At 39.7% G+C, this 15266-nt stretch overlaps 1 protein-coding gene across 9 annotated transcripts in view; it reads left to right on the top strand.

The window, feature by feature from the left end:
• Spidr (scaffold protein involved in DNA repair) overlaps nucleotides 1-15266 on the top strand; it is a 434237-nt gene that overhangs the window by 136199 nt on the left and 282772 nt on the right. For all 9 annotated transcript variants that reach the window (XM_047546455.1, XM_047546929.1, XM_047546285.1 and 6 more), the window contains one exon: nucleotides 3623-3873. In XM_047546455.1, the coding sequence (XP_047402411.1) occupies nucleotides 3623-3873 (251 nt within the window). The remainder of the gene's footprint in view (nucleotides 1-3622; nucleotides 3874-15266) is intronic.

Below are 15266 nucleotides of genomic sequence, written 5' to 3'. Positions count from 1 at the left end.
AAAAGTGTCTGGACACATTTTTGATTGTCATGACTGATGGGTCAGATGCTACTGTCACCTAGTGGGTGAGCCATCTAGCTAGGGATGCAGAACCCTAGAGTGCACAGTGTGGCCCCTGCTACCATGTCCAGCCTTAAATGGCAATAGTGTTGAGGCTCAGAGACTTCTAGAGTGAAGCACAAAACTTTATCCTAATGAAAAGATTAAACAAAAAGATGAAATTATTTAAACATGGAATTCTGAAGTAATATATAAAGATCTCAGTGGCAAGGAGCATCATTTGCAGTCTAAACTGCTCTGGTTCTTTTGGTGGGTCATAGTTAATATTTATTCAGAAGCCATCTTCTGGAGAAAACATGTGCCCTGGTGCTTAATTAATGGGTGAGCCAGTAGCTGTAGTGATTTAAAAACAAAACCCAAAGGGTAAAAAGGTAATGGAATTAAGTTCTTCATTTGCTTTCGAAATTTTTTCCTTTTTAAAAATTATTAACATGCCTAATAGCAGGTAACTATCCAAGCAGTATTTTTGATGAAGTGTACAGACGGACAATGTCTTTTTTAAGACTCTTAAAAAGGGCTTAACTATATAATCCCCAGAAAAGGTCAAACCTGATAAGCCTTTATGTAACTTAAATTATGAAAACTCTAGAGCTACCCTAAAACCAGTGTCCATGTGTACACATGTACCTACAAACTTGTCCTCTTTACAACCCTTTTCCCAAGTGCCTGCTACATTGCCAGGGACATAGTCCATATTAATCCATCAAAGTGAATGGGGCTCCTTACCAGGAAGCTCATACCTGCATTACCAGTTGATAGGGTTCAGAAGACCCATTCAACTTAGTGTGCAGATCACTTTTAATATATAATTTGGTATAGTACTAAAATAGGTGGGGCTAGTCCACTGGACAGTTAGAATATGGAAGTATAAATTATTGCTGATTTGAGACTATGCAAAAGCAAGTAATAGGAAATACAGTTTTATCACACAAATTTTAGTGCTTGCCTGGACAAAGACATTAAACGTCAGAACTGAGGTTTTGATTCTCCTGCAGAATTGGTATGTGATGTAATTTTTTAACAATTCAATTTTATAATCCAGTTTTCTAACAGGTGGTTATTTTGGAAGGTTAGAAATTTGAGTAGGAGAAAGAAGAAACATTTTAGATAATGGATACAGTGACTCATTTTTAAAGACTATTTATTCAGCCAGTTGTGGCAACCTACAACTGTTATCCTAGCTTTTCAAGAGGCTGAAGGATCACAGGTTCAAGGACAGCCTGGGTAACTTAGTGATACCCTATGTCAAAATAAAATATAAAGGTCCAGAGATGTACCTCAGAGATATAATACTAACAGACTCAATCCTCAGAATAGGGGGAAAAAAGAAAAGAAAAGTTTCTGTTGATATTAGCAATTTCTCATTAGTCTCTGGAAAATACTGGTACTATGCTAGAAAAGTGAAGTTTTCATCTTTACCCTATGGGACTCCTTTGTGAAATAAAGTGGTAAAAAAGTTAAGAGGCAATATTTTTTGTATTTGATTTTTAAAAAATAATAAATGCTATTTAGCTCCACATTGACTTTTAAAATCTAAGACTTTTTTATTTTTTAAAAATTCTTTTTAGATATACATGACTGTAGAGTATATTTTGACATATTATACATACATAGAATATAACTTGTTCTAATTAGGATCCCATTCCTGTGGTTGTACATGATGTGGAGTTACACTTGTTTTATATTCATATATAAACATAGGAAAGTTATATCTGATTCATTATACTGTCTTTCCTATTCCCATCTTCCCCCCCTTCTCTTCATTCTCCTTTGTGTAATCTAATGAACTTCTCTTTTCCCCTTCACCCCCACTTATTGTGTATACTTTCCCCATATCAGAACATTCAACCTTTGGAGTTTTAGGATTGGCTTATTTCACTTAGCATGATAGTCTCCAGTATCAACCATTTACTGGTAAATGCCATCATTTCATTCTTTTTTATTACAGATTATTATTCCATTGTGTATATATACCCCATTTTCCTTATCCATTCATCTGTTTTAGGGTACCTACACTGGTTCCATAGCTTAGCTGTTGTGAATTGAGCTGCTATAAACATTGATGTGGCTGCATCACTGTAGTGACTGTTTTTAAGTTCTGTGGGTATAAACTGAGGAGTGGGATAACTGGGTCAAATGTGGTTCCCTTCCAGGTTTTCTGAGGAGTCCCATCACTGCTTTCCTGCGTGGTTGCACCAATTTGAAGTTCCACCACCAACATATGAGTGAACATTTTCCCCCACATCCTCACCAACATGTATTTTTCCTTGTATTCTTGCTAATTGCCTTTCTGACTGGAATGAGATGGAATCTCAGTGTAGTTTCTTTTTAAATATTTTTAAAGTTATGAATAGACCTTTATTTTATTTATTTATATTCAATGCTGAGAATTGAACCCAGTGCCTCCCATATGCTAGGTAAGCACTCTATCACTGAACTACAACTGCAACAATGCAGTTTTAATTTCCTTTTCTCTAATAGCAATGTTGAACATTTTTTTTCATGTTTTTGTTGATTGTATGTCTTACTTCTGTGAAGTGCCTGTTCAGGTCCTTTGCCCATTTATTGGTTGGGTATTTGTTTTTTTGGTGCTAAGTTTTTTGAGTTCTGTGTATATTCTGGAGATTAATGCGCTCTCTGAGGTACAGGTTGCAAAGATTTTCTCCCATTCTGTAGGCTGTCTTTTCACATTCTTGATTGTTTCCTTTGCAGTGAAGAAGCTTTTTAGCTGGATGCTCTCCCATTTATAGATTCTTGATTTTACTTCTTGGTCTTTAGGAGTCTTCTTGAGGAAATCACTTCCTAAGTCAACATGATGGAAAGTCATGCCTGCTTTTTCTTCTAGTAGCTGTAGGGTATCTGTTCTAATGCCTACATCCTTGATCCACTTTGAGTTGAGTTTTGTGCAGGATGAGAAATGGGGTTCAATTTCATTCTACTACATTTGGATTTCCAGTTTTCCCAGCACCATTTGTTGAAGAGGCTATCTTTTCTCCAATTTATGTTTATGGTGACTTTGTCTATTATGAAATAGCTGTATTTATGTGGGTTTCTGTTTCATTCTATTGGTCTTCTTGCCTGTTTTGATGCCAGTACCATACTGTTTTTGTTACTGTGGCTCTGCAGTAAAATTTAAGTTCTGTTATTGTGAACTTCACTTTTCTCCCTAAGGATTGCTTTGACTATCCTATACCTCGAGAAATTTTTTTTCTAGTGTTTACATTATAATGACTAGCATCACCCTCACATATAGTTCTATTTGTTCAGTTTCGGAGATGGTGTATATGTTTACATGTCAATTAGTTTCCTAAAAGAAGATAGAAATATATTTATATTGATTTTGGAGGCCTCTGTGAGATAATGTCTGTCTTACAGTTGACCTAATCCAATTTGTTTTTTATTAGTTACTGTTGGATTTTGTGTCAAAAGAGTCTGAACTATAGATATTGTACTTAAAAAGCTCTTTTAAGGAAAATAATCATAAAAGAATAAGAATTATAGGTATGTTTACATGTGGCCTTGACTAAATAATACTTAATTGCATTTCTCTTAATTTTCCCAGCCAATTTTTGCAGAAATTTTGGAGTATTCATCAGATAGCCACAAAGAAGATGACTCAGAAAATGTCCTATTCATTGATTCAGAATCCCCTCACAAATACCACATGGAATATGGTTCTGATGCAAGACAAGTTATGGATAGACTGAGCAACCCAAGGCTGAAATCAGAGACTGTCTTGGGTACACCCCAGAAACAGACAGCTAAGTTTCCCAGGACTCCAGAAAATTCAGCAAAGAAGAAGAAACTTTTAAGGTTAAATTACATCTTTTTAAATACTTTATTCTCAACTTTTCTCTTTCTTAAAACCCCCCAAATCTCAAATGTTAATTTTTAAATGTTTGTTTCCTTGAGAAGTAAAATTGGCAGAATAGAAACTGATAAGCAGTTATTTTTATTTATTTTAAAATTTATTTTTATTGTAAACAAATGGGATACATCTTGTTTCTCTGTACATGAAGTAGAGGCATACCATTTGTGTAATCATACAGTTACCTAGGGTAATAGTTTTTGATTCATTCTGTTGTTTTTTCCTTTCCCCCACACCCCTCCCACCCTCTTTTCCCTCTATACAGTCCCTCCTTCCTCCATTCTTGCCCCCACTCCCACCCCCCATTATGTGTCATCATCCGCTTATCAGCAAGATCATTTGTCCTTTGGTTTTTTGAGATTGGCTTATCTCACTTAGCATGATATTCTCCAGTTTCATCCATTTGCCCACAAATGCCATAATTTTATTATTACTTATGGCTGAGTAATATTCATATATATATATATATATGATATGTATATATATAATAGTTTCTTTATCCATTCATCAATTGAAGGGCATGTAGGTTGGTTCTACAATCTGGCTATTGTGAATTGAGCAGCTGTGAACATTGATGTGACTGTATCTCTGTAGTATGCTGATTTTAAGTCCTTTGGGTATAGGCCAAGGAGTGGGTTAGCTGGGCCAAATGGTAGGTCCATTCCAAGTTTTCTAAGGAATCTCCACACTGCTTTCCAGAGTGGCTGCACTAATTTGCAACCCCACCAGCAATGTATGAGTGTACCTTTTTCTAGGGCTTTCAGCTATAGTGTTAGGTAATTTATTTGTTGATTTTTTTCTTCTTTTATTGAATGCGCTCCATGAAATAAATTTTCCTCTAAGTACTGCTTTCATAGTGTCCCAGAGATTTTTGTTTTTATTGTAAACAAATGGGATACATGTTGTTTCTCTGTTTGTACATGGCGTAAAGGCATACCATTTGTGTTATCATAAATTTACATAGGGTTATGTTGTTTGATTCATTCTGTTATTTTTTCCCTTCCCCCCCACCCCTCCCACCCCTCTTTTCCCTCTATACAGTTCTTCCTTCCTCCATTCTTGCCCCGCTCCATAACCTAACTCTAACCCTAACACTAACCCCCCCACCCCCCATTATGTGTCATCATCCACTTATTAGCGATATCATTCATCCTTTGGTTTTTTGAGATTGGCTTATCTCACTTAGCATGATATTCTCCAATTTCATCCATTTGCCTGCAAATGCCATAATTTTATCATTCTTTATGGTGGAGTAATATTCCATTGTATATATATACCACAGTTTCTTTATCCATTCATCAATTGAAGGACATCTAGGTTGGTTCCACAATCTGGCTATTGTGAACTGAGCAGCTATGAACATTGATGTGGCTGTATCTCTGTAATATGCTGATTTTAAGTCCTTTGGGTATAGGCCAAGGAGTGAGATAGCTGGGTCAAATGGTGGTTCCATTCCAAGTTTTCTAAGGAGTCTCCACACTGCTTTCCAGAGTGGCTGCACTAATTTGCAGCCCCACCAGCAATGTATGAGTGTACCTTTCTCCCCACATCCTCGCCAACACATGTTGTTGCTTGTATTTCAAGGATTTCTGTTTGGTTTTTTTTCAATATCTCTAACTCTTTATTGAAATGATCTTTTGCTTCTTGTATTTGCTCTTTTAACTGTCGATTGGTGCGATCATTCAATGCCTGCGTTTGCTCTTTCATCTCATCATTCAATGCCTGCATTTGCTCTTTCATCTCATCATTTGCTTCCCTGATCATTTTAATTATGTACATTCTGAACTCCCTTTCTGTCATTTCTTCTGCCATGCTGTCGTTGGATTTTATTGATGTAACATCTAGATTTGTTTGGGGCATTTTCTTCCCTTGTTTTCTCATATTGTTCAGGAATCAGTGGATCATTAGGATATTGCAGATTTCCTCTATTGACATATAATGTCCCTGAAGATTGCTAGTATATCCCCTCTTATCCTTCAGTAGCCTGAAGTCTTGGAAGAAATTTGATAATGCGGTGCTCCACAAGGAAGCTGCCTCTCTAGGGTTGATGACCCTCAGGTGGGGTATATTCCCAGGTAGTGGGCAGAGGTGCCTCCACTTGTTGACCAATGGTCATCCAAAGGGGAACTAGGCTGCGGGGTGAGGCAAGGCCTGTTTGTGACTGTGTCTCTGGTTTTACCGTCCTTGTGGGAAAACCTCACCCGGCAGGGAAGACTCACCCAGTGGGGAGGTCTCGCTGGTCAGTTCCCCTCCTGGAGGTTCCCCTCAATCTACAACTACCGCCTGGGCTGGGCTGCCTTCCTCTGCAACATTCCCAGGGGCCCGGACCTACCTCCTGGGCCTGGGAGCCTCACCCTTCGCAGATGAGTCTCCTTAGGCTGCCTCTCCTCAGAGAATCTGCCCGCAGTCCTGGAAACTTCACTTCGCCCCTAGGCGTGTCTGTGTGAGGCTCTTCCAGCAAGAAGCTGCCTAGGTCCTGGGACCCTGCTCTGCACCTAATCGCCTGGCTATGCGGCCCCTCCTCTGAGCCGCCACCTGGAGCCCCTTACAATAGCTCCAAGTCCCAGAGATCCGCCACACACCTCTTCCTCCGGACAGCTGCTCAGTGTTCCAACGCAGTCACTAGGAGTCCAAGCAACTCACTTCTCGTCTCCTCCTCCCGCCCACTGCCCGTAGCCCTAGGCAGTCACTCCAAGTCCAAGTGACCCGCCCTGTTCCTCTTCCTCCTTGGGGTAGCCCCCCGGGTGTTCAGGAGCGGTTGCTCGGAGACCAAGCGACCCACCGCGCTCCTCCTCCAGGTAGGCCACCGGTGTTCAGGAGCGGTCGCTTTGAGTCCAAACAACTCACCACTTGCCTCCTCCTCTGGCAACCGCCTGTAGCTCTGATGCAGTCACTCCTAGACCAAGCGACCCACTGCGCTCTTCCTCCTCTTCCTCTGGGCAGCCCCCCGGTGTTCAGAAGCAGTCGCTCTGAGTCCAAACAGCTCGCCACGCAGCTCCTCCTCAGGCAGCCGCCCGGAGCCCCAGTGGTTGCTCTGAGTCCAAGCACTGTGCTGAGCAACCTCCTCTACGATGTTCCCAGTTGTGCGTGTTCACTGCTCCAGCGGGGAGCAGGGGCGTCTTGCCAGGCGACTCTACTTCACAAAGTTCCCTGCGTTCCGGGACTACCCCCCCCATCCGGGACGCCTTCCCATCCCAACGGGAGAGACTCACCCAGCGGCTTTGAGTTGGTCCCAAGTCTCTCACTATCTCCTCTTTTGAATCCTGCGTCCTTGGAGCAACATGAAATGCAGCCGCCCTCTAGTCCGCTGTCCCAGAGATTTTGATGTAATGATCTATTTCTCGTTTACCTCTAAGAATTTTTTTTTTCCCTCCTGATGTCTTCTCTTATCCTTTCATCATACAATAGTGTATTATTTAATCTCCAGGTGTTGGAGTAGTTTCTTTTTTTTATTCTGTCTTTTATTTCTAATTTCAATCTGTTATGATCTGATAGAATACAAGGTAGTATCTCTGTCTTCTTGTATTTGCTAACATTTAGCTTTGTTGCATAGAATGTGGTCTATTTTAGGGATGAATCCATGTGCTGCTGAGAAGAAAGTGTATTTGCTCTTTGTTGGATGGTATATTCTATATATGTCTGTTAAGTCTAAATTATTGATTGTGTTATTGAGATATATGGTTTCTTGGTTCAATTTTTGTTTGGAGGATCTGTCCCGTGGTGAGAGAAGCGTGTTAAAATCACCTAGCATTATTTTGTTGTGGTCTATTTGATTTCAGGAATTGAGAAGGATTTGTTTGATGTACATGGATGAGCCACTGTTTGGGGCATAGATATTTATGATTGTTATGTCTTGCTGATTTGTTTCCGTTAAGCAGTATGAAATGTCCTTCTTTATCCCTTCTGACTAACTTTGACTTGAAGTACACATTGTCTGATATGAGGATGGATAATCCAACTTTTTTTGCTGAGTCCATGTACATAGTATGTTTTTTCCCATCCTTTCACCTTTAGTCTGTGGGTATCTCTTTCTATGAGATGAGTCTCTTGCAGGCAACATATTGTTGGATCTTTCTTTTTAATCCAACATGCCAGTCTATGTCTTTTGATTGATGAGTTCAGGCCATTAACATTCAGAGTTATTATTGAGATATGATTTGTATTCCCAGTTATTTGGCTCATTTTTGTTTTTTTGACACAACTTGGTTTCTCCTTTATTTGGCTATTCCTTTAGGGTAGTTCCTCCCTTTGCTGATTTACATATTGTTTTTCATCTCTTCCTCATGGAATATTTTGCTGAGAATGTTCTGTAGTGCCAGCTTTCATTTTGTAAATTCTTTTAGCTTTTGTTTATCATGGAAGGATTTTATTTCGTCGTCAAATCTGAAAGTAAGTTTTGCTGGGTATAAGATTCTTGGTTGGCATCTGCTTTCTTTCAGAGCTTGAAAAATGTTTTTCCAGGCCCTTCTAGCTTTTAGGGTCTGGATTGAAAAATCTGCTGATATCCGTATTGCTTTCCCCCTGAATGTAATTTGATTCTTTTCTCTCACATCCTTTAAAATTCTGTCTTTATTTTGTATGTTAGGTATTTTCATTATAATGTGCCTTGGTGTGGGTCTATTGGAATTTTGTATATTTGGAGTCCTATAAGCCTCTTGTACCTGGTTTTCCATTTCATTCTTCAAATTTGGGAAATTTTCTGCTATTATTTCATTGAATAGATTGTTCATACCTTTGGTTTGTTTCTCTGTGCCTTCCTCAATCCCAATAATTCTTAAATTTGGCTTTTTAAGGATATCCCATAATTTTTGTAGATTCTTTTCATGATATCTTACCATCTTCTCTGATTGGTCAACTTTGTTCTCAAGATTAAATATTTTTTCTTCAGTGTCTGAGGTTCTATCTTCCAGGTGTTCTATCCTATTGGTTATGCTTTCTATGGAGTTTTTTATTTGGTTTATTATTTCCATCATTTCAAGGATTTCCGTTTGGTTTTTTTTTTTTTTTTTCAGTATCTGTAACTCTTTATTGAAGTGATCTTTTGCTTCCCTCATTTGCTGTTTTAACTGTTGAGTGGTGTGATCATTCAAAGCCTGCCTCTGTTCCTTCGTCTCATCGTTTGCTTCTCTGATCATTTTAATTATGTACATTCTGAACTCCCTTTCTGACGTTTCTTCTGCCATGCTGTCATTGGATTTTATTGATGTAGCACCTAGATTTGTTTGGGACAGTTTCTTTCTTTGCTTTCTCATATTGCCAGCTATCTACCCCTCTAGTAGTGAAGCTCTGAGATATTGCAGATTTCCTCTATTGACCAATAGTGTCCTTGTAGATTTCCAATAACTCACGTCCTAGCCTTTAGTACCCTGAAGTCTTGGAGGAACTTGAAAATGCAGTGCTCCACAAGGAAACTGTCCCTCTAGTGGTAGTTGTCTTCAGGTGGGGTATAATCCCTATCAGTGGGCAAAGGTGCCTCCACTGGTTGACTGATGGTCAGCCAAAGGGGGTCTAGACTGCGGACTGGGGTACATCTGATCTAGGCCTGTCTCTCTGGTTCTACTGCCCTGGCGGGAAAGCCTCGCCCGGTGGGGAAATTTTACTGAGCAACTCTCCTTTGAGAACTTCCCTTTCATCCAGTACTACCACCTGCACTGGAAACCCTCCTCTGTGACATTCCCAGGGGTCCGGACCTACTGCTGGGCTGGGGAAGCCTGGCCCTGCAAGGGACTCCCTTGCTGAGCAGACCCCCTCTGCTACATTCCCTGGAGACTGAAGCTACCTACCACCTGAACCAGGGAGCTTTTCCCTGAGCCGAAGCCTCTCGGTTTGCGGCCCTCCTCTGCAATGCTCCCCGTCGGCCGGGTTCATGGCTCCAGCAGGGGAGTCTCACTGGGCCAGGAAGTTCTCACTACTCCAGGAAGTTCCCTGCATTCCGGGACTACTTCCCCATCTGGGGAGGCCGTCCAGTGGGTGAGACTCACCTGGTGGCTCTGAGTTGGTCCCGAGTCGCTCAATCCCTGCTGTTCTTGACTCCTGGGTCCTGTCAAAGGTTCTCCAGTCTCCTGTAGGTGTCTCAGGAAGGGAGCTGTCCTTCCAATGATGATGTCCACGCTGTCAGGAATAATTCATAATGCCTGTACCAGCCTATAAAGAAGCTGAGGAGCCCCAGTGAGGGTGTGTTGAGTCAGCACAAAGGCAATGGCAGTGTCCCTCAGCAGTAGGGGGGCAGGCAGGCAGGCTTAGTGATGGTGTCCGACCTTGGTGTGGGGGTCGGGCAGGCTGGCTCACCCGTTGGCCCACTCCGCCATGGCAACCAAACTCCGCGTGGTGGTCGGGTAGGTAAGTAGTTATTGATGTCCTAAATTCTAGAGCTGATGTATGGAATTGTTCGTCCAAGTTGAGTATTCCTGAATTTAATTACAACTGGCTTCATGATTGGTTTCCTGAATGGAGAATTGTGTGGCTTATCAAATTTTATTGTGGATCAGTGCTTTAGGTGCTGTTCTTGAGTAACTTATTGTAAAGAGAGGAAAAAACCACATATAGACTGTATCAGATTACTTTTATGGGTATGATGAGAGAGATTAGCCAGGTCAGTATGAAAGGAAAATGAAAGGAAGTATGAAAGAGCCAAGACTTAAAGGCAGGAAACAGCTAGTAAGGCTGTAGAGAGCCACAGTGGAAGAACATACCTGTCACTAGCATATTAGTCAGAGGCTAACCCGGCCAGGTAGGCTGCATGGAAGAGCCTGCAGGGACCTGCCCCATCTCTGTGTCTCTTTGTTTGTCAAATAAGAATACAACAATACCAAATGACAAAAGCAAAGGTAGTAGTTCCACAGAAAAGGAGTTTCTATAGAACATTAACGTGACCATGAAGAGCACAGTTGTATCCATAGATGTTATTATCTCCACATCACAATAGGGCAAGACCCCTAAAGCTTAAGAAAAAGAACAAGAATCAATAAGTGGGATGCCTCAAATGAAAAAACTTCTGAACAGCAAAGGAAACAAAAGTGTGAAGAGAGCCTACAGAATGGGAATAAATCTTTGCCAGCTACTCCACTGATAGGAGGTTAATATCCCAATTATAAAACAAACTCAAGAAACTTAATACCAAAAAAGAAAATAACCCATTAAATGTATAAAAGAAGTAAACACACACTTCTCAAAAGAAGAAATAAAAATGGCCAACAAATATATGAAAAAATGTTCAACATCCACTGCAGTCAAGGAAATGCAAACCTAAAACTGCACTGAGATTTCATCTCACTCTTGTTAGAATGACAATCATCAAGAATACAAGTAATAATAAATGCTGGCAAGGATGTAGGGGAAAGGTACCTTCTTATATTAGTGGTGGGATTGTAAATTAGTGCAACCACTCTGGAAGGCAGCATGGAGATGCCTCAAAATAGTAGGAATAGAACCACCATATGACTCAACTATCCTACCCCACTCCTTGGTATATATCCAGAAGATCTAAAATCAGCATACTATAGAGAAGCACAGACACATTAATGTTTATAGCAGGACAATTCACCAGTCAGATTACAGAACCAACCTAGGTACCCACCTTCAACAGATGAATGGATAGAGAAAATATGGTATATAAATATACAATGGAGTATTCCTCAGTCATAAAGAAGAATGAAATTACGTCATTTGCTGGTAAGTGAAGGGAACTAGAGAAAATCTTATTATGGGAAGTAAACCAGACACAGAAAATCAAAGGTTGCAGGATTTTTTTCTCATATGGAGAAGCTAGACCAAAATAAGCAGGGGTAAAGGGAGGGACATTATGAAAATGCAAGGGAGATCAGTGGAGTGGAGGAGGGGAGTTGTCCGGAGTTGTGTTCTAGAAGAGACAAGAAAGAAGAGAAACTACAGAATGAGGTTAACCAAATTATGCTGTGTGCACATGTGAATGTATCACAGTGAATTCCACCTTTATGTATACCTATAGAGCATTAATTTATAAAAACAATACATAGATGGAGGGAAAACTAGTGTATTAGACAGGGGGTGGGGGAAAAGGAGGGAGAGAGGAGGTACCAGGGATAACATAGAGCAAATTATATTCCATTGCATGTGTAATTATGTCAAAGTGAACCCCACTATGATGTATAGCTATAATGAACTAATTTTAAAAAAGGTCAAGTGGATATAAACTAAGGAGGAGATGCATACTAAGGAGAGCCTGGGTTGAAGGAGTGTGGCACAGGGATGGGGATGGTACCCTGACTCCTATTTTGAAGTTCAGGGTTACCTTGCTCTAGATAGGTTGAATGAAATAGGAGAGACAGTACTTGAGGTGCTGGGGAGGGTCAGTGAAGACAGAAAGTAGAATAAGAGCTCTGTTAATGTCCTGGAGAGGAAGTGGGGGAGGGAAGGTAGGAGAGCAGAGGCCTGTCCTGTGCATGACAGTGAAGGAAAGAACTAAGGATGTGGCAGAGTCCAGCGGGACGGGTGTAGCAAGCTTAGTGAGAAAGTTCTTAACTGTTCCCCATATTTTGTTTTCATAAAATAAGATACAAATTGTATACCTGTTCTAGAAAACCTGGTTCCTATTATAAGAACCAGTCCCAAGGAGCCATGAAAGAGGCAAACAGATCCAGATTACTCAGAGTTCCATTTATTGATGGCTTACCAACAGAAGTGTGATCATGGGTTACAGTAAGACAGCGGATCCCTGCAATTTGGGTTGGAGGAAGGGGACTTGTAACATTCTCAGAACAAAAGCAACTTCATCCAAGTACAGATAGACTTGGTTTATCTCAGAGATATCAGGCACATTCCTGTCACTGATGGTACCACAGTTCAGTCATATAGCTGCACATACTATTCTAATGGTTTTGTTTTATTTATGGTATGCTGAGAATAAATGCAGGGAAAACTGATCAGGGTTACTCAGGGACATTTATGGTTGTTATAACTCAAGATGGTCACAGTTATGTGACTCTGAATCCCAACGATGCCCTAAGCGAAGAAGATGTGGCCTCAAAAAAGAGGCACCAAAACCTAGCAGGCACTGAAATCAACAGGAATGGTAGCCAGCAGCCAGGGAAGGCCTCTGAAGGTGGTAGGGTAGCACAGAAGGTGCCTTCCCTGAGTGCAGTGCAGGCAGGCTGGGCCAGAGCTGGAATCTAGGGACGGTTCAAGATGATCTGGAATCAGCAGTGAAGAACAAGACACTTAACTGACCTTCCAGTTCCATTGATAAGAAAAGTTGAGGACAGAAGATAGCATTGTTTGTACTCACTACTGGGTTGTACTGGGGGAAGCAAGAAGGTCAATGGAGGTGACTAAAGTAGATTCAGCAATATGCAAATGATTGCTTTCTTCTAGTGATTTCTAAGAAAAACCAAGTGAGAGGACTATTTTGCATTCATCCCTTTAAAGTTACTATTTACGTATTTTAAAATGAGGTACTTTGGTGTGATTAGGATTGTCAGCCCCAGGCATGGAAGATATACTGTTCTAATGAGCCTTGCTGTTCTAATGAGTTGATTAGAAAGGGCAGTGATCACTGTCTCCCTTTGGTGAAGGGATGACAGTTGACTGACTCCTTCTGAAGCAGGAAAAAAGGTAACATGGGCTGTTTTGTAATGAAGACCCTGTAGAATTAGCTTCTAAATTAAGAAAACCTCTGTCTCACCTAATAATGATTTAAAAACTCCTGCATAAAATATATGATTTGTTGAAGTGTACTTTTTTTTTTTAATTAAAATATTTGTTAATACAGATACCCTGAAACTGCTCCCAGTAAAAGATAAGCAACTTTTTTCACAGAGGAGCAGGGGTCTGAGAAATAACTATTGCTAAAGACAAAAGAAGTATTAGAAATAGACTTTCCTTATCTACCATGAACAAAGCTGAAATTAAAAGAAAAATTTTTTTAACCTGATAAGAGGTAGCTAGGGAGGTTCAAGGGAGGTGGTTGTTGGCATTCCAAGTCTGGAGTGTTCCTCCATGGGAGTAATACTCGATCTCTTTTTGGGCTTGCTTGCTCCCCCCGCCCCTCTTTGGTTTTTTATAGAGGATACTATTTGAGGTATAACTAATAACCCATGCAAAATTATCTAGGTAGATATTTAAATATTTTGTTAATAATAAAACTGATTCTCCCCAGCTTTATGATCGGGTTATTTTTCATAGTGTTTATTATATCTGACAGAAAGCAAAAATTAAAAATATTATTTTCATTATTTTTTCTTTGCCTAATTGTATACTTTATTTAAATATCTTAATTAGTGTTTTGATTTAAATATTTTAATCTTTATTCTTTCTCATGTCTTCATATTGATTTTATAGAAATTTTAGACTGTTGAATTGGTGTTGACAATCTTTTCAGATAGGTCACCAATTTTACAGAAAAAATAATCAGGGTATCTTAACTTGTTTGATAGATTCATTATATTTTTATATTCATTATATTTTTATTTAGAGTTTTGGATTTTATGTGATTATAACCTGACTAACTACTTTGAAAGGTTAATTTGGATTTAGATGGCAGGGCCTTCATTAACTTCTGTTTTGACTTTTTTTGTTGTTTTATGTGGGGATAAGTTCTTACTTGAAATAGGATTGTTGATTAGAGGCATGTTTTTTCCATTATTCAGTCCAGCTCTGTCGGACCAAAATTTCATGCAGGAATTCTGTTGGCCGATTCAGAGCAGAGAGCCAGTGACTTGTGAAGCATCAGCACAGTCCCCTCCCATTTCCACCTAGGCCTAAACTCTACAGGAGACACAGATTTTATCTGAGAATTTGAATTTTTCCCTATTGTATGCAATTTCTGTATACATGTTTATTTATGCTTTTAATTTTCACCCTATAATTCCTATAGTTTTCTTGTGGGTCTCAACTAGATACTACTTTTGTATTTTTCTATTTTTTCTTTTTCTTTCTTTTTTTTTAACCTCCGTAAAGTCATAGCATTGAGAACCAGTATTCAGGAAAGAATTATCTAGATAGTTATGTAAAGAATACAATGCTTTTTTGCTTTTTTCTTGTGTTATGGTTTGGATATGAGGTATCCCCCAAAAGCTTCTGTGTTAATACAGGATGTGAGATGATTAGATTATGAGAGCCATACCTATTCATCCTAATATGAATGGACTGAATAGTAACTAACATAGGTGGTTCAGCATAACTGAAGGAGTTTGGTCACTGGAGGACTGGGGATTGTATCTTGTCTTCTTGGTTCCTGCCTCTCTTTTTGCCTTTTTTGCTTTTCTTCCTCAAAGTTGTTCATGTTGGATATTTGGTCACAGTGATGAAAAGCTGAATAATTTATATAATTATGAATTTAATTTTAAATAGTGTTTCTTAAGAG

Source organism: Sciurus carolinensis, chromosome 1 (genome assembly GCF_902686445.1).
Source record: "Sciurus carolinensis chromosome 1, mSciCar1.2, whole genome shotgun sequence".
Taxonomy (NCBI): domain Eukaryota; kingdom Metazoa; phylum Chordata; class Mammalia; order Rodentia; family Sciuridae; genus Sciurus; species Sciurus carolinensis.
Note: the sequence above shows the minus strand (reverse complement) of the source record. Positions and strands in the feature narration are given on the sequence as shown.